General features: G+C 39.4%; 1 protein-coding gene across 5 annotated transcripts in view; it reads left to right on the plus strand.

Moving 5' to 3' along the window:
- ARID5B (AT-rich interaction domain 5B) overlaps positions 1 to 13,390 on the plus strand; it is a 170,311-nt gene that overhangs the window by 131,248 nt on the left and 25,673 nt on the right. For all 5 annotated transcript variants that reach the window (XM_075000174.1, XM_075000175.1, XM_075000176.1 and 2 more), the window contains 2 exons: positions 90 to 142; positions 11,183 to 11,280. In XM_075000174.1, the coding sequence (XP_074856275.1) occupies positions 90 to 142; positions 11,183 to 11,280 (151 nt within the window). The remainder of the gene's footprint in view (positions 1 to 89; positions 143 to 11,182; positions 11,281 to 13,390) is intronic.

The following is a 13,390-nucleotide window of genomic DNA, read 5'->3' on the forward strand; positions in this document are numbered from 1 at the left end:
TTTCTTTACAATAATTGTTTAATTTACATTTATTTGAAATATGCTGGTTAATGGAATGCTTATCTAAATACTTATTGTCCCTCTAACAGTTAACCTTTGGACTATGTTTCAAGCTGCTCAAAAACTGGGAGGATATGAAACAGTAAGTGTTTAAGTAACTTAAATGGAATAATTGTGCAATCAAACTTTCCCCTGTTAGAAAAAAATGTAAAAGCAAACAATCATTTACTGCATTTTAGAATAGCTGTACACATTGTGGGTTTATTGGGCCATTTTTGGAAATGGTCCCAATTAGTTCCAGGTTTGGCAAAATTGTAAACTTGTCGTAAAAACTACAAGTGGAAAACATATGTAACTCTTCCCTGTCAAGGAAATTAGTTGGGTCTGTAATTTTTTCCCATGTTGAGAAAGGGCTATTATTGTACAACAAGCCAAGATTGCATAAAAGAAATTTCACTTGGCAACATCCCTGACATCTGTTCATGTCTAATATGGGAAATGTATTAAAGGCTTTCAGAAGTAATCAGTATTGCCGTTAAGGGTTAGTATGTTGCAGTATCTTCTCCTTTGTGCTAGTGTAGAAGGCCTTTGTTAGACAAGGGTCAGTACGACATAAACAGGAAGTTATCAAAGTAATTCAGAAAAGTCTTTGACACTTTTTATCAGCTAACCATATCTGACAAGAGCAGTTTATTTTTAGCTCACAGGAAAATTTGATGGCCGTGGATTTTAGAGCATGTATTTTGAACTAATAAAATATTAGAGCAACAAACAGATTAAAATCTTGAATTGAGAAGAAAGAGCTGCATTAATACTGAGCTTACAGATGTCATCTGTTATAAAAGCCAATTGACATAGGAAGATGTCGTCACTGGACTTTTTTTTTTTTTTTGCACACAATGATCTGATTAAATTGTGCAGTTCCTGCTTCAGCTGGATGGGGGAAATTATTTTTGCTTTGTTTACAAAGTAATCTGCGATGTATCTGGACTGTCAGAAAATTACAAGAAACACAAAATCAAGACATTCAGATTAATTTGAGCCAAAATCTAATAACCACCCCTTCTTTCCACACAATAAACATATTGTTCTATTCATTAATATCATTGCTATACAATGGTTAGTGGAGATCTTGTGAAATCAAGTATGTAGTGTTTACAATAGAGATGTACAATTTGGCTTTTATGATTTAGCTGCCTTTCATTAATCTACATGCAACATCATTATTAAATAAACATATATGTGTGCATGTGTTCTTGTATACATACAAGCACAAATAACTACCATAGATATACGTCTACAGTAAATTATGGGCTGTGGATAATTGTACCAAGTTGTAAAATGCAATGAAGGTAAGGACTGAAAACTTGACCTTGATCCAGACAAGACAGTAGGCAAGAGGAAGCAGTGAGGGAATTTGAATATGAGAGTTACATATTCAGAACGCTCAGGGAGGCAAATAATTTTCACAGCAACATGTGTGGATAGTCTTGTAGGGAATGAAGGCCAGTGTGGAGTAGTTTGCAGTCGATAAGAAAGACATAAACCGGGGTTTTACTGCCAGAATGAAAGAGGAAAGGCTGGATTTAGGCCTACTAAATGTGGTGGACTGGCAGAATTTGGGGAAATTCTAAATGTGTGAAAAGGAGGGAAGGAGTTGACTTGGACACCTAGGCTATGTTTACACTAGCGAGTTTTTTCAAAAACCCCGGGTCTCTTTCAAAAAATCCCATGTAGCTTCTACACACAGAATGTATTCTTTCGATATTAAATTGGAAGAATGCACCACTTTTTCCAGTGACCGTCTTCCTCTCCCAGATGAGGAAGAACACCTTTTTCTGGAAGATTCTTTCAGAAGAAATACATGTGGACACCCCGGGGGCCCTTTTTTCAAAAAAGTAGTCCTCATGGCACTGGATTTTTCGATCCCTGGCCCATTTTTTCAAAAGAGCAGGAGTTGTGTGGATGTTCTCTATTGAAAGAGCAGATTGACATTTTGATCTGTTTTTTTGTGTGTGGACGCAGTCTTTCAAAGGAAGTTTTGTCAGAAGACGTCTTCTGGACGAACTCCTTTCAAAGGATTGCTGTAGTATAGTCTACACAGCAGCCTTATTTCAAAATAAGCTATTCCAGAAAAGCTATTCAAAAATAGCTTATTTTGAAATAACAGATCTACACACAAAAATGCGTTTTGAAAAAAGCACTTAGCTATTTCAAAATACAGCATCTACACACGAAAGCTACGTCTACACTTTCATTCCTCTTTCAAAAGAGGCATGCAAATGAGGGAAATCAAAAAAGCAAATGAGGTACAGATTTACATATCTAGAGCCTAATTTGCATATTCTTTCAAAAGAGCTTCTTTCGAAAGAAGAAAAGCAGTGTAGATATGGCCTTTCGAAAGTAAACACCATCTTTGAAAGAACCCTTCTTCCTAAAAAAAAAAAAAAAAAAAATAGGAAGAAGGGTTTTTTCAAAGATGGGGTTTACTTTAGAAAGAACTGCATCTACACTGCTTTTTTTCTTTCAAAAGCAGCTCATTCAAAAGAAGAATATGAAAATGAGGTGCCAGATACATAAATCTGCAATCCATTTGCATTTCTGATTTCCCTCATTTGCACACCTTTTTCAAAAGAAGAATGCAAGGGTAGAGACAGCCCAAGAGTGTAAACCTGATGATAAGTAAAATAGTGGAGCTAGGTTTATCTTAGAGAGTTTTTTGTCAAAAATAAATCAGCAGAAATTGGCACATTTGTCGACAACTTTCTGCCTCTCCCCCAAGTGGCAGAATGCCTTACTTAACAGAATCTGTCGACAAAAAAAGTCATGTGGCTGTTCTGGGGGGCCCTCTGTTGACAGATATGGCTTCAAGGACACTGGGAAGCCCTGTCTGCTGTGCTTCCAGTTGACTGCTCTGTCAAGAGAGTGGCCAGGCAGTCTGGCTGCTCTCTGTGGACAGCGTGGATCAACAGAGTGATCCTTTGAAAGAAGTTCTTCCAGAAGCTCTCTTCTGAAACACTTCTTTCAAATGAGCGTGCCCACACACAAAAAAGCTGATCAAAACATCAATCCACTCTTTCAATATAGAAAACATCCACGGAGCCCCTGCTGTTGATAGACATGGCTTCTGGGACACTGGGCAGTCCTTTCTGCTGTGCTTCCAGTTGACTTTTCTGTTGAGAGAGTGGCCAGGTAGCCTGGCTGCTCTCTGTAGACAGAGTGATCCACTTTGCGGTTTGGCTGCAATCTGTCGACAGAAGCTTTGTCAGAAGATATCTTTCAACTGCAACTTCTGTCAACAGATTGCTGTAGTGTAGGCGTATCTTGAGCTTATTTTGAGGAATTGAAAGGGGCAAGAGGAACAAGATTCTGAGGGGAAAGATGAGATATATCACCGTTTACTGTAAATTATCAGCAGTACAGCCTGCTCTTGGACCCTTTTTCCTTTTTCATTAATAGATGTCTTCAAATGAGAGGGGTACTCCCCGTCTTCCAGTAGAGTAGGCTCATTGAGATTATTCAACTGGAAGTTATATGGTCGTGTGTGCTCTTCACAAAAGAGGTGTAAGCACAAAAGTAATGTAGTTGGCAACTAGATGTGCAGAATGAGTATGATTTTGGTATCTGGATAGTTCATTTAGCTTTGGGTTAATCTGGGTTTGATCCAACTCTTTTTTGAAACCTGTGACAGTAATGCTGTCTTACAGTTTGGGCGTAAATTAAGTTGAGTGGGTAGTAGGGGATGATACTTTATCTTCAATCTTCCTGTTAGCTGCTTTTCTTACTATTCCTCCTCTTTGTCCACATCCTCACCAGCCACACGATCCTGACTGCTAATTTGGAGTTTATTACAATGATGTGTCCCTTTCACTCATTTTCACTCATTTTCTGACCAATTCACACCCCATGCATCTCCATGGAATATAGCAAACTGTAGTTAATGATGCTGTTGTGTGAGAAACAAGAAAAAGGTCCCAGGGGACTAGAATGGGGTGGTTAGTAATACTTACTCCAGAATCATGGGCAGACATATTTATTCCCAATGTAAAATCTCAAGCAAATTAGTGATAGGTGGCAGAATCTGGTCTTTAATAAATTACACTATGTGCATACAGAGTATTCTAGTATGCAGATAAACTCCATGCACTAATTCTCAAGGGTAGCTGTGTTAGTCTGTGACTTCAGAAATAACAAGCAATCCTGTGGCACTCTTGAGATTAACACACTTATTAGGTCATGAGCTTTTGTGGGTAAAACCCCCTTCTTCAAATTGTCCTAACTGCATGGCAGGCACCTATTTTATTTTAGGGGCAGAATCTGTTCTTCAATAGGATAAATAGATCTACCTGAAACCTACCCTATGTGCTGATTATTCAGTAGTTCACTTGAATTTATTTGTTTGTGTTTGTTTCCTTTAAATGTTTCTGAACTTCTGATGTGAATTTGAGACAGAGTGATTATTTTAGGCCAGCCATTCACACTCCCAGTTTTCACATGGTCGTATACATCAGAAGAAATTGTTGCTCCACACCATTTGGGTCACATGCCCCCTCCATTGTAGTCAATGGGAGCTATGAGTGTTCAGCACTTCTGAAAATCAGGCCAAATGGAGCCTTAAGACTAAATGATCATAGAGGCTGGATAGAAGAATTATTCTCCATGGCTTTCTGTGCTGCCAGTGGCTTCTTTACACCTTGCTCTTCAGGGTTAATAAGAGCTTAGATATATTGCTACTGAAACTGTCTTTCACCTGGGAATGGGAATTTTCTTGTCACAAAGAAAAGAACACTCACAAATAGAGATATTCATATATAGGGACCATCAGCCTGGTTCAAGGTAGAATGCATTTTACAGATAAAGGTGTGGTTAAAATTAACTGTTTGCACTTAGGCTATGTCTACACAAGAAGCTTCTGTCAACAGACATGACTGTCAGAAGGCATTTCCGGGCAAAACTTCTGTGTACAGATTGTGTCTAAACACAAGAGCAGATCAAAAGAGTAATTTGCTGTGTTGACAGAGAGCAGCCAGACTGTCCGGCCCTCCCTCAGTAGGACAGCCCACCAGCAGCTCTGCAAACAGGTCTGCCCAGTGACCTGGAAGACCTGTCTGTCAACAAAAGGGCTGCGGAGTGTCTACATGGCCATTTGACAAAACACTGTCAAGAGAGGTGTTTTACCTGAACAGGGAGAGGTATAATGCTGCTGGCAAATGTGCTGGGTTTTGTCAACAAACTGTTGACAAAGCGCGTTTTGTGTGTAGGTGCTCCATGTTTTTAACTTACAAAAGCCCAGTTTTGCCAGAAAAAGCCTTTAGTTTAGACGTAGCCTTGCAGTAGCCAGTTGCTTGGCTGCTGCTGACTAGTATGTGCAGCTACTTTTTAATTAAGTAGCTGTAAATTTACATTCTTACACTGGGTGGAATAAAGCTGGAAGGTTTTAAGTTTCACATTCCACTCTCCGTATCCCACATACATGCAGACTCTCACATGTACACTCAGTTTACAAGCATAAATGAATTAAAGCCTCAGAGCACTCCAACAGGTAAAATGATTCAGTTTCTAGTGAACTGAATGCCACTGCAGCTGTACTACCTTGGACTATGATCAGGGTCAGGCTGGAGCAGTTCTTAGATGGGAGACTTCCAGGGAAATTGAAGTGTTGAAAGAGCTATTTTTGGTGACTCAGGAAATGACACCTTTCCCTGTGAGTCAGCATTAGAGCAATACTTCAGTATATTTAAAGGAGACACTGTGGAACTGGAAGGTACTTAGGCACTTAGCCTAAGTGATGTTGGAGCATCTGAAAATATTACCTAAGGTATCAATCACTGGTATTCTGGCTAAAGTCCAATCTGCATAGTTAATTATTCTGTTCTGTTCATCACAGATCTGTGGTGACATGTGAATTAGCTGTGATAGTCTTCTTCATTTTGTACCCTGTAATGGTTGCACAGTGGTGCTGCTAAACCGTTGCCCTCCCTTCACAGCAAAAATGCCTATATGTCAATGGGATGCAAAGCCGTACATATGTATACATTTTGGGCAGAATCAGTATCTGAAGTATGTTTTCCACATGAAAAAAGAGGACACCCCTCCAAAGGAGAGTATCTGTATCAGTATCTACCAGTTTGTATGAATGTGTTACAGTATATTAATATGATGTGAGTTGGTAGATACTGCTAGAGATACACACCCTCTCAGGGGTGTCCTCTTTTTTGAAAGGTCATATAGGGTAACCCTATCTGAAGGCCTTAGAGATCCTCCTTGGAGGAAAGGCACCACACAAACACGAGGTCAGTATCATGGCCATTAAATCACTGCTGGGTATGCAACATGAAATAAACTAATGTTAAATTTGGTGAAAGAGTAAGAACTGGTGATGGGGCTTATTGTGTGGAAGACCTTATAAGTGTTTTAAAGCAGAAGCATTTGTGAAAAACTTTTCCATAAGCAGTCAGCCTTTTATATATATATGTGTGTGTGTGTACACACACACACACACACACACACACACACACACACACTGCTGCTTTGACAATGGCTGGCCATACTGTGTAGCTAGTCATTTCTCCCCTTTGTTTTTACTATAACATGGTCAAAATCTGACATTACATATCTGTATAACCTCATCTTTTGCTTAATGTTATATTTTGTTGGCCAGAAATTGTGTCATGGAGTTTTAAAAGGTCCTAAAATGGATCATCAGAACTAATATTATTTCGTATGCTTCATAGTAAATGTATACAAAGCATATTGTCTTTGTGTTAGGTAATTATCAACAGGTATTGCAGTTGGGGAAGTAGAGAGAGTTCATTTTCTTTACTGCCCCAGGATTTCCTAAAACTTTTTTTTTACCATTTCTACAAAGGTCAGGTCTGAAGAGCCTGAAAAGTAGCCCTCTGTGTATTCAGTCCTGCAAGGTGCTCAGCATGGAAGTGTATAGCTACACACAATAATTCTGAGCACCTTCCAGGACTCAGCCAGTGCCAGGTTGTATGGAAAATGAAATGGTAAATGTTGACTTTGTACTGAACAGCATATCTGAAATTGGCTGCTTTCAGTGGACTGCTGTGTTGGACCATATTTTTAAAAGTGCATATATCTTTCTGCAAGAGCAAATGCCAAATGACTTATATAAGTTAGGGTTTGTGTGCACACTTACAGCTTTGCACTTTCACAGCCTTATGTGCACATCTCAAGCCATTTCTGAAAGAAACTTAAACATGCACAGAAGAGGATGCAGAGCGTATTTTGGAAATTAGCTTTTTTAACCTCATTATTTGAAGGCAGACTATAATGAGTAGAACCATATGTTTGTAAATGAGTTTGTAATGGTAGAATGGAGCTAATGTATAGAGAGTTTTGAAGAGCACAAAAGCACTTTGGAATTAAATACAGCATTGGCGAGAAAAGGCACTGAAGGTGAAGGTGGAGGTGACATGTAGAATAGGAATTTGGATGGTGCACGTGTTCAAGCCTTAGAATTAAATTTTATCAAGAGTACTGAGAGAACTACAAAGGACAAACAAGAAGTTTCATTCTGCAGGTAGTTTCAGCATTTAAAGTGTTCAATATTAGAACAGGGCTGTGCAATGGCACACAGAAAAGTTAAGCCAAATTAACAAAAGGTGTGAATTTAATGCAGGAGATAAAAACCCATCAGAGCCCCATGTGGACTCATCCAGTATCTTCAGTGAGCTTTCCTGAGTCACCTAAATGGAAGCCTCCTCCCTTCAGAATGACTGAGAGCATCCACATGGGCTTAGTGTGCTTTGACCAATGCCCTAATGTGGACATGTCCTTACTCAAGAGTGCATTTAACATTTTTTCAAGTCAAGAAGGATGCTATTTGTGTTGCTTTCACCTGACAAATCATTGCACAGTATACGCTGTACCTGGATAACGACAGTGGAAAAACCAATACCCATTACACCTTTCCCATGTTACACTAGGTTGTCCATTACTGAAGGCAAGTGACTTCAGTTCAAGGAGAAGGAAGCTTTGAGGTTGATCTGGTCAGTATTAATGTTAAATTTGAATGAGCACAATGACAGTAGCTATAGTTGCTGTTTGTAAAATTTTCATAATATAGTATTTTGTTCAGGTCAGTTAAGGAATTATAATGACCTTTTGGGGCCTTTTTGAAAAACAACAAAACTTTCAAGAATAAGAGGTATGTGGTGTCCTGGTGTGTTCACTATGGCCGTTTGTACAGATGCCACTTTCTCCAGAAGTGGCATGCTAATAAGCAGCTCGTAAGATGCTAATGAGGTATGAATGTAAATTTCCGGAAATCCTCCGTCTGGGAAATCCCCACAGGCTGTGTTCTACACTGCTATTTTGGAGTCTGGAAGAGCTCCTTCTGGACTCCAAATCACGTGACCACATGCTAATGAGATGTTGGAAATTTACATCCATGCCTCATTAGCATCTTCCAGGCTGTTCATTAGCATGCCGCTACTGGAGTAAGTGGCATGTGTAGAAACGGCCTGTGTCAGCAAGTCAAATTCAGCAGGGTCAAACTCATTGGTTTCTGTGGTCTACTGTCTCTCAGAGCTGGCTGAATTTGTAGCAGAAATAAATAATTTGAGCATATTATGTAAATAATTATCTTGTTATTAGTACAGAAGAGACAGAAATATATTACAGCATATGCTACTAATTCAAAGAAACTATTGAATTTCAGTTTTAGGATTAAATTTTCAAAGACGACAAAGTGATTTAGGAGCCTAATTACCATTGCCTTCCAGTGTGACTTGGGCTCTTAAGTGCACAAATCACTTTTGAAAATGGAACCTGTAATATTTTCATTGCTGACTTTTACCTTCTGCTTTAATTTATGAAGAGCATAAATATTTTCAAAGAGGCGTTTCCTCTGCACACCCCAATCCTTTGATCCAGCTCAACTGTGCTTGTCTTAAGACATAAGATGGAGTCAATAGTAGTTTTATACATTCCATTAATCCCTGTGGCTGCTGGCATCCTATGGCTGCTCTGATTTACAGCCACCTCCAACAATCCCTATGTCCCGGGGAACACCTTCTTCCAAGACAGCTACAGACACCCCTATGACAAGGAAAATAGAAAAGAGACAAGGCTACTATCCAGGGATTCCTCTGTAGCAGGAGAATCCAGTGCTACCAGTTTCCTGGATTTAAGGTTGTTCTGTGCTGCTCAAGTGGTCGTCATCATCATCATCATCATCATCAACATTATCCATGGGCTCAGCGCCTGTTGGTGTCTGAGGTCTCTCACTATTTCCTTCCATCTTTCCCTGTCCAGTATGGAGGGCTTAGTTTCTGTAGACTAGCTCTGCACCAGTCTACTATGAACAGCTCTATTAGTGCCAAGTATTTGCCCCCTCAGTTCAGATCCTGCTACTGTGGAAACCAACAGCAAAATTCCTGTTGACTTTGCCTGCAGCATGTTGATTTCACCTGCAGCAAGAGCAAGAAATTAGCAAGCAGTTCATGGCAGAAGAAGAACCCATTCCTTCTCACGTGCTCACCTCACTGTGGAATTAACTCATAACTTCAGCTTTTTAGAGCTGTGAGTTTAACCCCATAGTGGTGACAGACAGTAGTGATAAATAGCTGTGGTGATGTGATGTAAGAATCTGCACAAAATACCTGTAAGATCAAACTGTGACTTCAGTTGAGTATGTTGCTTCTATTTAAGTCACCATTTATCCAAAATTTGTACCATAATTGCAATGTATCACATCTTATTTCCCTCTTGCTTGATGTCTTTGTGTTGGTTAAGGAAGAAGGAAATTAAATGAGTGAATGTAATCATTCCTTTATGTCAAACAAAAAGGTTGGATGAATATTGCAGCTAAATATTGAATTTTTCTCAATATATACATTAAAGATTTTCACAGATATTTCTGTGACAAGCTCCAGCTACTGATGAATAAAATATTCTAGTATTTTAATTTTACCTGGAGCTAGAAGTAGGTGGCGGTTATTTCTAATGAGAACTAGACAAATTATAAACATCAGAACCTGTCACAGAAATTATATCATTACCAAGTAGCATGTCTCTGGCTATCCTTTTGCTTTCAGACCATATTTTCTGCAAAGGAAGGCTTTTCCTTTTATGCAAAGCAGAAGAAGGCACAATTTAGCTTCTAATATTTAACTGCTCTACTAATCTCTTCTTCTTTAGATTAAAATTATAGGCCCCAGATTGCAAGTTGTCATATTTGTTTTCTTCTGATTGCTGCCTTTAGCTCATAAGTGAACTCTATTGATAGCTCTATGGGTAACTTTGAAAAAGCCTCTGGGTCTGAATACATTAAGCTCCACAGCATTCCAAAGCAAATGACAAAATTCTCCCACAATTGTTTCAATCATTCCCCCACAATTTCCCACTGGCCCTCTTTATGAGGGGCATGCAGAAGAGGGTGATCTATTATGTTTGTCCTGTTCCTGTTTTTCTTCCTGTTTTAAATATAGCAGAATATATAAAATAATGAAGTGGTATTCTGAAACAGTTCTTTTGCCAGGTCTTCCATCTGTTATTCTGCAGAATCCTAATTCTTGTACGAAAAACAAAACCATGGAATGCAGCTCAATATGTTACAAGATGTTTATTTTCATTGATTTAGTCCAATAAAATACATAGCTCAAATATTAATATTGGAGTAAGTTAAGATTTCATTACCATTTGATCTATATATTTTACTGACATAAATGGATAAAAATAAACAGCTTGTAACATATAGAGTTACAGCCTATGCTTTTGTGGATTTAGGGAGTCTGTGGTGGATTTGGATTTTGCAACAGATTTATTTTCTCTAATTCAGTTAAAATAACTACGTAATCATTATTTGTGGTTAGTTCTAGGTTCATTTTCATAATGTACCATGGGATTTGTCTGCATAACTTCTGATGGTAATGACCCTATATTGATTGAGATTCTTTATTATGAGACTGAATTGCTGGTGACTTGACAATGAACTAGTGGTAAAACTCCATTTTAGGAAGAAAAAAAAGAAAACCTTAATATAATGTAGTCTTACCAAAAATGCATAGGAACACTATACAGTTGATGAGGGCTTTTATGGGATTTGTAATGCACACCATTATGAAAGTATTACACATGCATTTGTTGCTGTGAACCCCAATGCTGCAGGATCTGCAAAGATGCAAGATTAAATTTTCCATTGCCATTTTTACAGATAACAGCCCGTCGACAGTGGAAACATATTTATGATGAATTAGGTGGTAACCCTGGAAGCACAAGTGCTGCTACATGTACTCGCAGACATTATGAAAGGTAAGATAAGAAATATGAAATGCTTGTTTAATAAAGAAAAAATTAATTTGGAAAACCCTCAAAGCATTTTGTAAAGAATTAGAGGGAGAGAGAGAGAGAGAGAGCACTCTTTTACAAGCGTAGTAAATATTCCTCCAACAATGCAGTCCTATAATCCACGGTAATTTAAACCAGTGTGTGTGTCTCCAATAGCAAAACAAACAAAACACACTTCTGATTGCTTTTTGTTTCATACTACATTTTACCGTAGCGTTTCTAGTAGAGAAGCTGCAAAACTGAACAAAGGAGAAAATAATAAATGACAACTGATTTGAGTCTAGTAACAGAGAGGAAGCCATGCTAGTCTGTACACTATCAAAACAAAAAGCAGTCAAGTAGCACTTTAAAGACTAGCCAAATAGCTTATTAGGTGAGCTTTCGTGGGTCAGACCCACTTCTTCAGACCATAGCCAGACCAGAACAGACTCAATGTTTAAGGCACAGAGAACCAAAAACAGTAAGCAAGGAGGACAAATCAGAAAAAGATAATCAAGGTGAGCAAATCAGAGAGTGGAGGGGTGGGGGAGAAGGTCAAGAATTAGATTGAGCCAAGTATGCAGACAAGCCCCTATAGTGACTCAGAAATAGTGATGGGATACTTTCTGAGTCACTATGGCTGCGTCTACACGTGCCCCAAACTTCGAAATGGCCATGCAAATGGCCATTTCGAAGTTTACTAATGAAGCGCTGAAATGCATATTCAGCGCTTCATCAGCATGCGGGCGGCAGCAGCGCTTCGAAATTGACGCGCCTTGACGCCGCGCGGCGCGTCCAGACGGGGCTCCTTTTCGAAAGCACGCCACCTACTTCGAAGTCCCCTTATTCCCGTGAGCTCATGGGAATAAGGGGACTTCGAAGTAGGCGGGGCCCTTTCGAAAAGGAGCCCCGTCTGGACGCGCCGCGCGGTGGCAAGACGCGTCAATTTCGAAGCGCTGCTGCCGCCCGCATGCTGATGAAGCGCTGAATATGCATTTCAGCGCTTCATTAGTAAACTTCGAAATGGCCATTTGCATGGCCATTTCGAAGTTTGGGGCACGTGTAGACGTAGCCTATAGGGGCTCGTCTGCATACTTGGCTCAATCTAATTCTTGACCTTCTCCCCCACCCCTCCACTCTCTGATTTGCTCACCTTGATTATCTTTTTCTGATTTGTCCTCCTTGCTTACTGTTTTTGGTTCTCTGTGTCTTAAACATTGAGTGTGTTCTGGTCTGGCTATGGTCTGAAGAAGTGGGTCTGTCCCATGAAAGCTCACCTAATAAAGTATTTGGCTAGTCTTTAAAGTGCTACTTGACACCTTTTTGTTTTGATTTGAGTCTAGTGTTTGTATGTGAAAAAAATTCAGGGATGCAATTTAAACAAGTTGTCATGACCAAAATAATGGGGTTGTCTGCATTGTTGGATGCTGTTAATACTGCAGGTCATGCAAAGCATTGCATTTCTATTCCACAGTACTTTCTTCTCTCTTCCCTGCATATAAGCTGCTTCCAACACTTGTTTTCTCTACCACCATGCCGGTTAGAATTGCTGATTTCTTATTCTTCCAATGTAGATGACAACTTACAGTGCTTGGGAACGCAACACACCTTAAGTAAAATCCTATAGCTGGAATTTTTGAAAGGTGTTCTTTTCATATAGTGACTATTAATCATGTGCATGTTCAAGTTCAAATATGGGAGATGTGACGTCATGTTGCAGGTTATGAAGTGGCTGCCTGTGGAGGTCAGGAGGAGAGTATTTGTTATTGCCCGTGTAAAGTGTTCCACAATTAAGCTCTGTGCAGGATAAGTTCTGCGTCTTCCTCAGAGCACTAAATATTGACCATACTGCTGGGTACAATCCAATAAATTATGGTGGGAACTGCAAATCTTAGATTCCAGTATCAGTGTCCCAGCATATAAGGCTGTTTGTTCCATTATGAAGAAGCTCTTTCACAGCAAAGAGTTCGAAACTTTCTGGAGTCCGACCCAAGCAGGCAGGATCAACTGGGTAAAATGCTTTGCTTAGCTATCAATATGTTGGGCTTAGAGATGTACGGAGACAAATTCAGATTGATGCACTTCATTGTGTAAC

The sequence above is a fragment of the Carettochelys insculpta genome, chromosome 7, assembly GCF_033958435.1.
Source record: "Carettochelys insculpta isolate YL-2023 chromosome 7, ASM3395843v1, whole genome shotgun sequence".
NCBI lineage: Eukaryota > Metazoa > Chordata > Testudines > Carettochelyidae > Carettochelys > Carettochelys insculpta.